Source organism: Cherax quadricarinatus, chromosome 21, assembly GCF_038502225.1.
Source record: "Cherax quadricarinatus isolate ZL_2023a chromosome 21, ASM3850222v1, whole genome shotgun sequence".
Lineage (NCBI taxonomy): Eukaryota > Metazoa > Arthropoda > Malacostraca > Decapoda > Parastacidae > Cherax > Cherax quadricarinatus.
Genome location: NC_091312.1, coordinates 18,623,767 through 18,641,266, shown reverse-complemented (window position 1 = coordinate 18,641,266; position 17,500 = coordinate 18,623,767). Strand labels below are relative to the sequence as shown.

The following is a 17,500-nucleotide window of genomic DNA, read 5'->3' as shown; positions in this document are numbered from 1 at the left end:
GAGAAAGGAGACAATTGGACACGTGTCTTAACGTATGATCCTCTTTTCACCTAGCAGTGAAGAACTGTGTAAAAGGTGCTCGACTCTCGTGGGCTTATCGTATGGAAGAGAACGAAAAGATCTAATGGAAATAATCTACACTCTTTAGCTCTCCTGGATTTTTTTAACACACTCCGTCTCTCAAAGAGGCAGAGTGACCCGAAAAAGAAGAAACATTTTCACCATCACTCACTCCATTACTGTCTTGCCGAAGGCGCGCCAATACTACAGCTCAGATGCCTTTCCAAATTACAAATATCCCCACCCATCCTTCAGAGTGCAAGCGCTTAATTATCCTGACTTAATAGCCCTGGGGGGCTAATAATCGGTAGAAAATATCTGTCCTCACAACTTTTTTTCCTCCTATCTCATCCTCATAGTATACAAAGACTAGAGCACAAACTACACTTTGTGACACCCTGTATGAAATATACCGAGTTGAGCAGGAAACCTACATCGGTGGAAGATACCGACTATCTCCAATCGGATATCAATAGTCTTCCAGTAATCCCCAGCGATGAGAAATTCCAATTTCTCCCCTAAGATTCTGCAAGATAAAACAAGAACTTTAAGGGGATTAGAGCTACAAGACGCGGTAATATCTTTGCATAGGATGAAAGGAACGTAGGTAAGGAAATGAATGTTGTCTTGTATTAGGAAACACGACACAGTACATGCAGCCCTGGGAAGAAATGTCGTAGTGTCGACTAAGAAAACAGTCAAAATAAGGGATGCCACACAAATGATGAAGCTTTCAAAGCAGATGTGTTTTTTTCAAAGCAGTCGTGTTTCTTTCAAACGAGTCTTGTTTCTTTCAAAGCAGATGTGTTTCAAAGAAGTTGTGTGTCTTTCAAAGCAGTTGTTTCTCTCAAAGCAGTTGTGCTTCATTCAGAACAGATGTGTTTCTTTCAGAGCAGATGCGCTATCCGAGTAACAAGATATGATAAACTTTAAATTCTTCATTGAAATTAAAGTAATGTATCTAGACCTGTAGCTCAGTTCATCCTACATATGAAAACACCCGTGTTCGATTCTCGAGCTCAGCGAGAGGTAATGGAACGTCTCCCCTCACCTGCTGCTTCTCGGTTCTCCCCCTCAAGGGAGGTTCCTTGATGCTGATGAGGGGCTCTTGATCTAGGGAATTGGATCTGTGCTCCAGTTCCCTGAAATAAGCCTGAATACCTTCCATACCCTCCCCTCCACACGCGCTGTATAATCCTACGGGTTTAGCTCTTCCCCATTATAATAACAATAATAATAAAAATTCTTGGTTCTCGAGAAGCCCCGTGGCTCGGTTGGCAGCGCACGCAGCTCGCATACTGAGTGTTAGCGGTTCTGTTCCCTGTGTAGGTGGAAACGTTGGGCATGTTTCCTTACACCTGCTGTCCCTGTTCACCTAGCAGTAAGTACGTACCTGGGTGATAGTCGACTGTTGTGGGTCGCATCCTGGAGAAGGGTAGGATAACATCTCTTAACCTGTAAAATTGATTTGCTTAAAAAAAAAAAAACGTTGAATTTTGATGGTATTCTCGACACTCTGTACTGAATCACGAAATTGTAATTACATGATTGCAAACAAATCACAGAAAGGATGGGACTCGAACCCCGAGCAAGCAAAATTGCTAACTTCATTAGGATGCACAGAAGTATATCTAGTTGGATACATCTTGCTAGCTCGGTATGGTCCTGTGGTTAGCACACTGGCCTACTAGTTTCATGAGTGGCTTGCCCTGGGTTCAATCCCTAGCCAGTTCAGTGACTTCATTCGCGCAGATTAATGTGTTTTCTTTCCTTCAAAGAAATTTTGAGGGTGTTTCGGGGGTCAGCGCCCCCGCGACCCGGTCCATGACAAGGCCTCGAGGAAGCACTAAAACTGCAAGGATGATTTATAAAGCTTTGATGATAACTGAGGAGCAGCTAAAACAGTTTCTAATGGCAATATTTTTTTCAACCTATTCTCGTTTTTTGTTACAAGAATGACAGTGATGTTACAAGAATGATAGTGATGTTACAAGAATGATAGTGATGTTACAAGAATGATAGTGATGTTACAAGAATGACAGTGATGTTACAAGAATGATAGTGATGTTACAAGAATGATAGTGATGTTACAAGAATGATAGTGATGTTACAAGAATGATAGTGATGTTACAAGAATGACAGTGATGTTACAAGAATGATAGTGATGTTACAAGAATGATAGTGATGTTACAAGAATGATAGTGATGTTACAAGAATGACAGTGATGTTACAAGAATGATAGTGATGTTACAAGAATGATAGTGATGTTACAAGAATGACAGTGATGTTACAAGAATGATAGTGATGTTACAAGAATGATAGTGATGTTACAAGAATGATAGTGATGTTACAAGAATGATAGTGATGTTAAAAGAATGACAGTGATGTTACAAGAATGATAGTGATGTTACAAGAATGATAGTGATGTTACAAGAATGATAGTGATCTTACAAGAATGACAGTGATGTTACAAGAATGATAGTAATGTTACAAGAATGATAGTAATGTTACAAGAATGACAGTGATGTTACAAGAATGATAGTGATGTTACAAGAATGATAGTGAGGTTACAAGAATGATAGTGATGCTACAAGAATGACAGTGATGTTACAAGAATGACAGTGATGTTACAAGAATGATAGTGATGTTACAAGAATGACAGTGATGTTTCAAGAATGACAGTGATGTTACAAGAATGACGGTGATGTTACAAGAATGACAGTGATGTTACAAGATAACAGTGATGTTAAAACATAAGAACATAAGAAAGGAGGAACACTGCAGGAGGCCTGCTGGCCCATACTAGGCAGGTCCTTTACAATTCATCCCACTAACAAAACATTTACCCAACCCAATTTTCAATGCTACCCAAGAAATAAGCTCTGATGTGAAAGTCCCACTCAAATCCAACCCTTCCCACTCATGTACTTATCCAACCTAGATTTGAAACAACCCAAAGTCCTAGCCTCAATAACCCAACTAGGTAGACTGTTCCACTCATCAACTACCCTATTTCCAAACCAATACTTTCCTATGTCCTTTCTAAATCTAAACTTATCTAATTTAAATCCATTACTGCGGGTTCTCTCTTGGAGAGACATCCTCAAGACCTTATTAATATCCCCTTTATTAATACCTATCTTCCACTTATACACTTCGATCAGGTCTCCCCTCATTCTTCGTCTAACAAGTGAATGTAACTTAAGAGTCTTCAATCTTTCTTCATAAGGAAGATTTCTGATGCTATGTATTAATTTAGTCATCCTACGCTGAATGTTTTCTAACGAATTTATGTCCATTTTGTAATACGGAGACCAGAACTGAGCTGCATAATCAAGGTGAGGCCTTACTAATGATGTATAAAGCTGCAGTATGACCTCTGGACTTCTGTTGCTTACACTTCTTGATATAAATCCCAGTAATCTATTTGCCTTATTACGTACGCTTAGGCATTGCTGTCTTGGTTTAAGGTTGCTGCTCACCATAACCCCCAAGTCCTTTTCGCAATCTGTATGGCTAAGTTCTACATCATTTAATTTATAAGTACTAGGGTTATGGGCACTCCCAAGCTTCAGAACCTTGCACTTATCTACATTGAACTGCATCTGCCACTTTTCTGACCAAGAATAGAGTTTGTTTAAATCCTCCTGAAGTTCCCTAACATCTACGTTTGAATCAATTATCCTACCTATCTTTGTGTCATCGGCGAATTTGCTCATATCACTAGTAATTCCCTCATCAAGATCATTGATATATATTATAAACAACAACGGGCCCAAGACTGATCCCTGTGGAACGCCACTTGTTACAGATCCCCACTCGGATTTAACCCCATTTATGGACACTCTCTGCTTCCTGTCAGTGAGCCATGACTCGATCCACGAGAGCACTTTTCCCCCAATGCCATGGGCTGCCACTTTCTTTAACAGTCTATGGTGCGGAACTCTATCAAAAGCCTTACTAAAATCTAAGTAAATAATATCAAATTCTTTATTGTGGTCAACAGCCTCAAAAGCTTTACTGAAGAAAGTTAATAAATTAGTTAGACAAGACCGGCCTCTTGTGAATCCATGCTGAGTATCATTAATCAAGCTATGCTTATCGAGATGGCTTCTTATAATCTCAGCTATAATTGACTCTAGTAATTTGCCTACAATTGAGGTCAGGCTTATTGGGCGGTAATTTGACGGTAACGACTTGTCCCCTGTTTTAAAAATAGGAGTTACATTAGCCATCTTCCACATATCAGACACTACACCTGTTTGAAGAGATAAATTAAAAATATTAGTTAATGGTTCACAGAGTTCCATTTTGCATTCCTTAAGAACCCTTGAAAAAACCTCATCAGGACCCGGCGACTTATTTTGCTTCAGTCTGTCTATCTGCCTCACAACCATCTCACTAGTGACTGTGATGTTACATAATTTATCTTCTTCTAGCCCACTGTAAAAATTAATTACTGGAATATTGTTAGTGTCTTCCTGTGTAAAAACTGAGAGAAAATAATTATTTAAAATCAAGCACATTTCATTCTCATTGTCAGTAAGGTGCCCATAGTTATTTTTAAGGGGACCTATCTTATCTCTAACTTTTGTTCTATAGACCTGGAAAAAACTTTTTGGGTTAGTTTTAGAATCCCTAGCAACTTTAATTTCATAGTCCCTTTTAGCTTTTCTTATCCCCTTTTTAATGTCCCTCTTAATGTCAATATACTGATTCATAAGATGACCCTCACCTCTTTTGATACGCCTATAAATTCCTTTCTTATGCCCTAGTAGATATTTGAGCCTATTATTCATCCATTTTGGGTCATTTCTATTTGATCTAATTTCTTTATATGGGATAAACGCTCTTTGAGCAGCATGTATAGTGTTCAGAAAACTGTCATATTGATAGCTCTCTTCGTTACCCCAGTCAACAGATGATAAGTGTTCTTTAAGCCCATCGTAATCTGCTAAGCGAAAATCTGGGACTGTTACTGAGTTATCGCTACTATCGTACTTCCATTCAATGCTAAATGTAATTGATTTGTGGTCGCTAGCACCCAGTTCCTCTGAAATTTCTAAATTATTAACAAGGGATTCATTGTTTGCCATAACTAAGTCAAGCAGGTTATTTCCCCTTGTAGGTTCTGTCACAAACTGCTTCAAAAAACAATCCTGAAATACTTCTAAGAAGTCGTACGATTCTAAATTCCCAGTCAAGAAATTCCAATCAACATGACTAAAGTTAAAGTCTCCTAGAATTACTACATTATCGTGCCTTGTGGCCTTAACAATTTCCTCCCATAGTAGTTTCCCTTGGTCCCTATCTAAGTTAGGGGGACGGTATATCACTCCTAAAATCAGTTTTTCATGCCCCTCTGAAAATTCTATCCAAACAGACTCTGTATGTGTTACTTCAGACTTAATACCCGTTTTTATGCAACAGTTCAAGCGATCTCGGACGTACAATGCCACCCCACCCCCCCTCCCAATACTTCTATCTTCTTGGAACAATTTAAAACCCTGAATATGACATTCCGCAGGCATGTCCCGACTTTTTGAATTAAACCACGTCTCAGTTAAGGCAAATACATCAATGTTACCTACCCTAGCAACTAATCTCAACTCGTCCATCTTATTCCTAGCACTACGGCAATTAGCATAATAAACATTGAAAGACTCTCCTTTCTCTTTACCCTTCCTGCTCATTTCTATTCTTCTACTAAACCTATTACCGTCTTTATCACCCAAGGTCCCTGGCTTTTCAATATCTATCTCGTTCTTATTATTACTAGTTCCCCTAGAACTCGTAATATTACTACACTGGGACTTCACTGTTTTCCTGCCAAAACCCATACCACTAACTATTCCTAGTTTAAAGTCCTAACTGCTCCCTCCACTGCAGTTGCCAGTGCTCCCACCCCACACCTAGATAAGTGAACCCCATCCCTAGCATACATGTCATTTCTGCCATAGAAGAGGTCCCAGTTGTCAATGAATGTTACCGCATTTTCCTTACAGTATTTGTCCAGCCAGCAATTGACACCAATTGCCCTGGACAACCATTCACTTCCAACTCCCCTCCTTGGCAAAATACCACATATGAGAGGGTTCCCACCCTTACTTCTAATTATTTCTATTGCTGACCTATACCTGCTAATCAGGTCCTCACTCCTACGTCTGCCAACATCGTTGCCTCCAGCACTGAGACAGATAATAGGATTGCTCCCATTACCTCTCATGATGTCATCCAGACGGCTAACAATATCCTCCATCCCAGCCCCAGGAAAGCAAACTCTCTGTCTCCTACTCCTGTCCTTCAAGCAGAACGCCCTATCCAGATACCTAACTTGGCTATCCCCAACAACAACAATATTCTTACCTTCCTTAATGTCTTTCGTCGTGTCGTTCCCAGTAGTCAACTCACATTCGTCGGGTAGCACTGAGAATGTATTGGATGTTTCCACAACAGTTTCCACGGCAGTCTCTTTCTTCTTCATCGTTTCTACCTTTCCATTCGTCTTCTTGATCGTCAACTTCTTTCCCTGCTGTCCAGCCACTGACCAGTTTCCCTTCTTGACCTGAGGACTCAAAACAGGAGGACTACTACGAATCTTCTTGTTCTCCTCGGTCAATCGCCGAATTTCCAAATTCGCCAACCTCAATTCTTCCTTAAGCTGTTGGTAAAGTTGCTCGATGGAGGGCATCTTGCTTCAATTCTAGAGAGCGCGCAAACAGGTCTTCACAGAGCCAAGTACACGTCAACACTGCGCAAATGCCAACTCAATCAGGAGCTACTGCGCAGCACGTCCGCACGGACCAGTGATGTTACAAGATAACAGTGATGTTACAAGATAACAGTGATGCTACAAGATAACAGTGATGTTACAAGATAACAGTGATGTTACAAGATAACAGTGATGTTACAAGATAACAGTGATGTTACAAGATAACAGTGATGTTACAAGATAACAGTGATGTTACAAGATTACAGTGATCTTACAGGAAACACATTCTCCCCGCAATATAATTTAGAATACAGTAGAGTACGTGAAGTTAACTACAAAAACATTTATTTATAATGTTAACGTTTTTGATGCTAAAATTCGCAGCGTTTTACAAAATTATGTAAGATTTGTATTGTTACTGTTATTATTATTATTATTATTATTATTATTATTATTATTATTATTATTATTATTATTATTATTATTATTATTATTATTATTATGGGAAGCGATAATCCTCAAGGAGTCATACAGTGCCTGAGGAAGGGGAATTTAATCGTTTCGGATCCGAGGAACCAGAGGGTAGTTTTACTTCCTTGGATCAAGAGCTCTTCACCAGGATCGAGGCGCCCACCCATTAAGGGATCAGGGTGCTGAAATGTAATGTAACACTGGCAGACCTTCCATCCTTCACTAGCAGATCTTCCATCTCTCACTGGCAGACCTTCCATCCTTCACTGGCAGATCTTCCGTCCCTCACCGGCAGACCTTCCATCCCTCACCGGCAGACCTTCCATCCTTCACTAGCAGACCTTCCATCCTTCACTAGCAGACCTTCCATCCTTCACTAGCAGACCTTTCATCCCTCAGTGGCAGACCTTCCATCCCTCACTGGCAGACCTTCCATCCCTCACTTGGAGAAAAAAAAAAGCGACAGCATGGATTCATGAGCAAACTTCTGACACATTTTGCAAAACAAAAGACGCCAAAGTGAACTTTTATTAGACAAGTGGCCATCACCAACCAGGTGACCTGGTGGCCAGTATGAGGGAACGGAGGATGGAGTCTGCACCGCTCCTTATGCTGATGTACCAAAGAGGATTTAATGCTTCGTAAAACGTAATTAAAAATTGCATAAGTAGAAGCTTTTATAAGAACATATGAAAGAAACAAAACAGCAACAGGCCTACTGGCCCATTCTAGGCAAGAAATAATGCTGACACAGCCTCAAGAACCTCAGTGGAATTCAAGAATCCCAATGGAAGTCAAGGACCCTAATGAAAATCAATGACCTCTATGGAAATCAAGGACCCCTATGGACATTAATCATTTTGAGTTTGTTTGGGTTATCCTAGGTAATTTACCTTATATATGATAATTGTACTTATGTCTACATGTGCCTAAATAAGCTTACCCATTTCTCATTTCCTTACTACTCTATTAAACTCTCTTAACTCCGTCCATATAATCTGTCTTCCGTAAATCATTTCCTTAGTGTAAATATCTCACACTTGAAACTACAAATGGTTATAACTATGACTATAATTTTTAAAGGGGTGGACCGGTAAGCCAGCGGAAGGCCTCGGTCAAAGGACCAAAAGCTCCAACGGCGTGTTATCATCTGACTGAGACCCTCGTCAGGAAACACTTGTCCTGTTTCCTGGCGAACCTTACCTAACCTGACCTCACACTTGATGAATGTCTTGCGGTAAAGACTCGTCTTTCCAAAGATCTTCAGTAGAACTAGACAAAATGAATATCGTGGAAGGTTGGTATAAAAAAAAAAAACTTCTTTTATATTTTCATGGAATATATATTTGTTGAAAAAATATTACAAAAATATCATTTACAATATTTTTACTTGGTGAAGAACCTTCATAATGTATTAAGAATTGTTATTAAAACTAAGAACCATCTTGGCACGACCAGACGGCTCCTAGCTCAGTAGTAGCGCCCTCGGCTCACAGTCGAAGGACCTGGGTTTTTGGTCAAGTCAAGACTACACAAGTCTCCTTACACTTGTTGGCTCTCTTTTCCATGCAGTAAATATGTTCCTGGGTGTTAGTCGATTGCTGTAGGTCACATCCTGACAAGACATGATTTTGAAATGAGCTAGAGGCGGGTTAATAGCTCTTTATACATTCATTGAATTAAAATATATATAAATACAGAGACTTTACGGTCCTTTCATGCGAGTGATCATCATAAAAAAACACTGGCAACATGCAACTGAGATCTACGCAAAGGAGGAAGAAGAATATCAGAGTTTGAGACCCGTCCATAATTTATAGAGAACAACTGGTCGACACAGTGAACCGATTTAAACTTATGAATGAAGTGATAAAATATAAGCCTCATAGATCAAGGTATTTTAATGTAAATTAATCTGTGCTGAGGAGGATCCAAGAGTAGGGATCGAAATATTTATATTTATGTTTCTAGTCTATATTTATAATTGTAGATGAATGGTTTAGAGAACCGACACATTGATAAATTAGACACATGTGCAACTCTTGGGTATCTTCAGTGAGAAAACGTTTCGCCACACAGTGGCTTCATCAGTCCAAAAAAAGGAGAAACGTTCTTCACTTTGACTGTTATTATGTGGAAGTAAGTGCTTATATAATTCATTAGATTGAATAAAATAAAAGTAACTATTGTGCAGTTAGTAGACTCGTGTATCAGGGACGATGGATTAAGTTTGCAAAGTGCCCAGGGTTAATAACATGAGGGTAAGGCTCTGAGAGCTGGTGAGACCGGTACACTGGAACAGCCTACCTGTACACTGGTACATCTTACCAGTACACTGGTACAGCCTATCAGTACACTGGTGCAGCTTACCAGTACACTGGAACAGCCTACCAGTACACTGGTACATCTTACCAGTACACTGGTACAGCCTATCAGTACACTGGTACAGCTTACCAGTACATTGGAACAGCCTACCAGTACACTGGTACAGCTTACCAGTACACTGGTACAGCTTAACAGTACACTGGTACAGCTTACCAGTACACTGGTACAGCCTACCAGTACACTGTTACAGCCCACCAGTACACTGGTTCAGCCTATCAGTACACTGGTACACCTTACCAGTACACCGATACAGCCCACCAGTACACTGGTACAGCCTATTAATACGCTGGTACAGCTTACCAGTACACTGGTACAGCTTACCAGTACACTGGTACAGCCTATCAGTACACCGGTCCAGCCTACCAGTACATTGGTACAGCCTACCAGTACATTGTTACAACCCACCAGTACACTGTTACAGCCCACCAGTACACTGGTACAGCCCACCAGTATACCTGACCAAGCACTAGATCTATACACCATATCTGAACACAAAACCAGTACACCAGACCAGTACACCAGACCAGTACACCAGACCAGTACACCAGACCAGTACACCAGACCAGTACACCAGATAAGTACACCAGACCAGTACACCAGACCAGTACACCAGACCAGTACACCAGACCAGTACACCAGACCAGTACACCAGACCAGTACACCAGATAAGTACACCAGACCAGTACACCAGACCAGTACACCAGACCAGTACACCAGACCAGTACACCAGACCAGTACACCAGACCAGTACACCAGACCAGTACACCAGATAAGTACACCAGACCAGTACACCAGACCAGTACACCAGACCAGTACACCAGACCAGTACACCAGACCAGTACACCAGACCAGTACACCAGATAAGTACACCAGACCAGTACACCAGACCAGTACACCAGACCAGTACACCAGATAAGTACACCAGACCAGAACGCCAGACCAGTACACCAGACCAGTACACCAGACCAGTACACCAGACCAGTACACCAGACCAGTACACCAGATAAGTACACCAGACCAGTACACCAGACCAGTACACCAGACCAGTACACCAGATAAGTACACCAGACCAGTACACCAGACCAGTACACCAGATAAGTACACCAGACCAGAACGCCAGACCAGTACACCAGATAAGTACACCAGATAAGTACACCAGAAAAGTACACCAGATAAGTACACCAGACCAGTACACCAGATAAGTACACCAGATAAGTTTACCAGACCAGTACACCAGACCAGTACACCAGACCAGTACACCAGACCAGTACACCAGACCAGTACACCACATAAGTACACCAGATAAGTACACCAGACCAGTACACCAGACCAGTACACCAGATAAGTACACCAGACCAGTACACCAGACCAGTACACCAGATAAGTACACCAGACCAGAACGCCAGACCAGTACACCAGATAAGTACACCAGATAAGTACACCAGAAAAGTACACCAGATAAGTACACCAGACCAGTACACCAGATAAGTACACCAGATAAGTACACCAGACCAGTACACCAGACCAGTACACCAGACCAGTACACCAGACCAGTACACCAGACCAGTACACCACATAAGTACACCAGATAAGTACACCAGACCAGTACACCAGACCAGTACACCAGACCAGTACACAAGACCAGTACACCAGACCAGTATACCAGATATGTACACCAGGCCGGTAGACGGGTACACCCGTCTTGCAAAAGATATTGGTGACGAGCGAGCGTAATTAACCCCTTCAACACAGACTTTCCTGGAGATGACATTAAAGTTAGTGAAAATTTTAAGACTGTCTTCTTTTCCACTTGTTCCTGGTTAACGTGACATTTGTACACTGATAACAGGTTTGCGTGTGTGTGTGTGTGTGTGTGTGTGTGTGTGTGTGTGTGTGTGTGTGTGTGTGTGTGTGTGTGTGTGTGTGTGTGTGTGTGTGTGTGTGTGTGTTTGCTCTCAGTGTCTCATGGTTTACATTACAAATTAATATTGACAGCTGCACAAAGATTCGGTAGAAAATAATTATGTTTTTGTCTGTATAATGCACAGTGACATATTATGGTGCAATTGAAAGAACTCAGTTCGATCCTCAGTGGCACTGTCGTCAGCTCACAACAAAAATCGCATGGATTCGATACAAGGCTACTGGAGACAATGGGAAAGTCTTCCTGCACCTGTTGCCTCTAAACACCTAGTAGGTAATAGATATTTGGGTTATAGTCTATTATTTGGGTCGTTTGATGGAGGAAAAGAGATAGTATACCCAAGACAGGATTGAGTTGCGAGATGAGCTGAGGTACGATAATAGTCATTAGTATGTAAATCATAACGGTGTAAAAACCATTTGGTAGATTTAGAGGAAAGTAATTTTAACGAAAGATTAGCGACAGAGACATTTTTTCCTTCCTTAAGTACAAACACACACACCCACACCCACACACACAAGCACACACGCAGGCGCAAACACATACACACACACACACAGGAACAAGGGGGCACATTTGGAAGTTGAAGACACAAATGAATCACAGGGATGTTAGGAAGTATTTCTTCAATCACAGAGTGGTCAGGAAGTGGAATAGTTTGGGAAGCGATGTAGTGGAGGTAGGATCCATACATAGCTTTAAGCAGAGGTATGATAAAGCTCATGGAGAAGGGAGAGTGACCCAGTAGCGGCCAGTGAAGAGGCGGGGCCAGGAGATATGACTCGACCCCTACAACCACGACTAGGTGAGTACTCGCACACACACAAACACACACATAAACACACACACACACACACACACACACACACACACACACCCGCACACACACACACACACACACACACACACACACACACACACACACACACACACACACACACACACACACACACACAAACACACACACACACAAACAAACATATATACACACACCAGCACATACACACACACACGCACACACACACACACACACACACACACACACACACACACACACACACACACACACACACACACACACACACACACACACACACACACCAGCACATACACACACACACACACACACACACACAAACAAACATATATACACACCAGCACATACACACACACACACACACACACACACACACAAGCATATATACACACACCAGCACATACATACACACACACACACACACACACACACACACACACACACACACACACAAACATATATACACACACACAAACATATATACACACACCAGCACATACACACACACACACACACACACACAAACATATATACACACACCAGCACATACACACACACACACACACACACACACACACACACACACACACACACACACACACACACACACACACACACACACACACACACACACACACACACTTCTTATAAAGTTATATTATTATTCTTAAAAATATTATAGTTGTTATTACATTAATTAAGTATTGGTAATTCCGTTGGGACTGCACAGAGTCTGAGGAAGTGTGAGGCCTCCAGGTTTAGTCTAAAGAAGAGATGGTCGGTTCCGACTCCTTGGATCAAGAGTCCCTCACCAGCGTCAGGAAACCTTTCTTGACGGATCATTTGACTCAAAGCTTTTCTGACTGATCATTATATATGACTAAGACCCAATCTTGGAAAATTTTTCATATATGAGCTGACGATTAAAACCCCTTCTTTCCCTCCCTGAAAAACCACTGAAGATGTACCAAAGAGTTAATGAAACTATCTGCCGCCTTTTATGGATCCTCATAAGTACAAACATACACCTGTGGAACATCAGCTGTGAATACAGGAGGAAACCCGTTGAATCGTTTACCTTGAGTCCATGAATGAGATGGTTGCAGTGCTCCTGAGGGAGACGGTCAGTGAGTTCCACCACCAGCCCCTCGTACCCGTTGTGGTTGAGCTGCAGCTCCTGGCCCCCCCCACACGCCACGCACCACCCCACCACAGCCAGTACCACACGCACTTTCATGTCCTCGCAACTCGTCTAAGTCCATCTCTGGACTTAGACTCAGTAAAGCATTACTTCAGGATGGTTCATCCTGGGATCAAGACGGGCCGGGAATGCAACAGTTTATGCAGTCAGATCTGTTATCAAGTAATCACACAGACATCGACAGGAGCATTTTTGTTTGGTTCACATTTGCTTCCTATGAGAATTTTTCAACACAAAGTAGTTGAGATGGAAATCCTTGACATGGGCAGGTTAATCATCATTTATGTTCAGCGCCCCGCGATAAAATCCTGTGAGAGAGCGGGTGAGGGGAAGCTCGCGGCGCGACCTGCAAGTGTGAGAGGGGGAGGGGACGGGGGAAGGTCGCAGCGGGAACCGCAGGTGTGAGGAGAAGGTCGCTGCGGGACCCGCAGGTGTAATCGCGACCACGGCACCTAGGCTAACCTGGCACCAGCCACCAGTGCCACGTCCACTTCCGTCAGCGGCGGCAGCCCAACTGTGGAGGTGAGAGAGCAGTGGCTCCCGATCCTCTGCTTACCTCCATCCTGCCCCGACCTCCAGCTGCTGCTGCTGCTGCTGCTGCCCCAACCTCCTCCTCCTCCTCCTCCTCATTCCCCTCCTCTTCCTGCCACCAACTTCTTCCTCTTCCTGATGTTTCTGCCTATACCTCTTTCTGCTGCTGCTGTTATTGCCTCCTCCTGCTGATCGTACTGCTCTTCTTACTTCCTGCTGCTGCTGTTGCTCTTATCTCATCTTTCTCCTCCTCCTCCTTATCCTCCTCTTCCTCCTTCTCCTATTCCCACTTCTTCCTGCTGCTGGTATTCCTCCTCTTCCTCCTGTTACTACCCACTGCTCCTGCCTCCTTCTCCTGCTGCTGTTTGTACCTGTTGCTCCTGCTGTTCTTACCTCCTCCTCCTTCTCCTCTTCTTCTTCCTCCTCCTCCTCTTCTTCCTCCTCCTCCTACTCCTGTTCCTACCTCCTGTTGTTTTTACTTATGCTGCTGATATTATTTTTTGCCGTCTTCTTTCGTTAATTGTTGTACAAAGTATTGAAAATATTTTCACAGCTCTTGTTGATGCCTGAGCCTTTTTTTCAGATTGAATTCCCAGTGATCTTTTATCACTAAAACCTCCAGCTGCATCTAGCAGAGAGGAGTAAATGTCACAATACCCTGGTGGAGCAAGTTACTAACGACCCACTCTCTCGTGGGGAAACTCTGGGAGACTTCTTCAGTCCGTGCTGGATAATGGTGATAGTAGAAAGGCCGAAACGTCGTCTATGAGGCTTTCTCTTCCAAATTTGGGCTGTTTGTCATTCGTCTAGCAATGCTGCTGTCATTGGACAGTCACAAGGATGTCGATTTGAAAGCTACAGCTCAGTTTTGGTCTCCATATTACAGAATGGACATAAATTCGTTAGAAAACATTCAGCGTAGGATGACTAAATTAATACATAGCATTAGAAATCTTCCTTATGAAGAGAGATTGAAGATTCTTAAGTTACATTCACTTGTTAGACGAAGAATGAGGGGAGACCTGATCGAAGTGTATAAGTGGAAGATAGGTATTAATAAAGGGGATATTAATGAGGTCTTGAGGATATCTCTCCAAGAGAGAACCCGCAGTAATGGATTTAAATTGGACAAGTTTAGATTTAGAAAGGACATAGGAAAGTATTGGTTTGGAAATAGGGTAGTTGATGAGTGGAACAGTCTACCTAGTTGGGTAATTGAGGCTAAGACTTTGGGTAGTTTTAAATTTAGGTTGGATAAGTATATAAGTGGGAGGGGTTGGATTTGAGTGGGACTTGCACATCAGAGCTTATTTCTTGGGTAGCATTGAAAATTGGGTTGGGCAAATGTTTTGTTAGTGGGATGAATTGTAAAGGACCTGCCTAGTATGGGCCAACAGGCCTGCTGCAGTGTTCCTCCTTTCTTATGTTCTTATGTTCTTTATCCAAACTGAGAGTGTTTCTGACGGTGTGTCTGTCTCGAGTAATAAAGGGTAAAACAGGAACTAAAAAAAATTGACAAATAATAACAGCTACAAGTGTTTGACGATCTATGTCATATACTGTTGGAAGACAACACATTACTAGAGCCAATGACAGTTTAGAATGACCATCATCACAGACATTATTACTAGTATCAAGTTCACTACAGCATCAGTGAAAACAACATAATATTATTAAACTGAATACCCGTACAAAACATCAAACTTTTTTTTATATAATGTTGTTACTTTCAGATGTGACTGCTATTCCAGTCCCTTTGTCAGGAATGATACCGTCATCAGCTGTCAAGCTTTTAATGCCCTGAACTACGTCTTTGACGCTTTACAGTGACAGCTGTCATTTATCTGATTAGAAAGCATTAGAGGTAATACGCTATTGAATTTAAACCAAATCGAAGATTATAATTATTTTTATTTCTGGTAAAAAGTAATGAGTCTGAAAATGTTCATTTAATAAATCAAAACAAAAGAAAAATGTAGCAATAAATTTATGTTTACTAATATTAGTGATAAATTTCTGATGCTTAGAATATAATTTTGGATTTTATAGATGTAAATAATCAAGAAGAAAACTTAAAAGCAACTTTATCAGTTCCGAAATACTTCTTAATTGCTCGTTTTAAAGTAGTGGTCTTCTGTCTATGTAGCTTGGAAATATAAACACAAATGCAGTATAATGTGATCCTTTATTGACAACGTTTCACCCACACAGTGGGCTTTTTCAAGTCACACACGGATCTAGTGTGTGACTTGTGCAAGAAAGGTATAAAATACCGACAATATGAAAGTTAAGACACATGTGCAACATCTGGATATCTTTATTGTAGTAGACGTTTCGCCATCCAGTGGCTTTATCAATACAGATTCTAGGACATAATAGGAAGACAGTAGAACTATATACAAAAGATGAGGTAATCAGTCCCTCGGCCTTGGAGTTAGTGTTCACAGCATCGTGGTGGAGGACGATGCTGTGAACACTAACTCCAAGGCCGAGGGACTGATTACCTCATCTTTTGTATATAGTTCTACTGTCTTCCTATTATGTCCTAGAATCTGTATTGATAAAGCCACTGGATGGCGAAACGTCTACTACAATAAAGATATCCAGATGTTGCACATGTGTCTTAACTTTCAGTGTGTGACTTGAAAAAGCCCACTGTGTGGGTGAAACGTTGTCAATAAAGGATCACATTATACTGCATTTGTGTTTATATTTCCATTGTGTCGGTATTTTATACCATTTATTTCCGTCTATGTAGCTTCATCTTGGTTCATACTGTTCTCAGAGACTAGTCAATGTGCAATGCTTACAGGTGCCTCAAGCCTGCAGTTGCAGGGTGAACTGGTGTTGGTCACACAACAGAGACTATAACCTTTCATGGAAGGTCAAGTGGTGACTATCAGACACCAGAGAAGACTTTGACTGCTTCTTGGAATCAAAGCCCTCCAGTAACACGCGAGGGATCCCCTCTGTGTACATAGAAATATCTAGCAAATGCACACACACACACACACACACACACACACGCACACACACACCACACACCACACACACACAAACACACACATTGTACAAGATTAACTATAGAGAACGAAAGAGAGAGAGAGAGAGAGAGATAGTTGAGTGAGTGAATTTTAGTTACCGGTTGTCAAAGACAATTGTCGATACATACTTATCCTGTTAAGATAAGATTTCGTTCGGATTTTTAACCCCGAAGGGTTAGCCACCCAGGATAACCCAAGAAAGTCAGTGCGTCATCGAGGACTGTTTAACTTATTTCCATTGGGGTCCTTAATCTTGTCCCCCAGGATGCGACCCACACCAGTCGACTAACACCCAGGTACCTATTTGCTGCTAGGTGAACAGGACAACAGGTGTAAGGAAACGTGTCGAAATGTT

General features: G+C 41.7%; 1 protein-coding gene across 1 annotated transcript in view; it reads right to left on the bottom strand.

Annotated features, from left to right (window-relative positions):
• LOC128689116 (calcium-activated chloride channel regulator 1-like) overlaps positions 1-13,739 on the bottom strand; it is a 519,562-nt gene extending 505,823 nt beyond the window's left edge. Inside the window, exon 1 of the mRNA XM_070087280.1 lies at positions 13,448-13,739. Coding sequence (XP_069943381.1) covers positions 13,448-13,606 — 159 coding nt within the window. The 5' untranslated portion in view covers positions 13,607-13,739. The remainder of the gene's footprint in view (positions 1-13,447) is intronic.
• Positions 13,740-17,500: the final 3,761 nt, after the last annotated feature.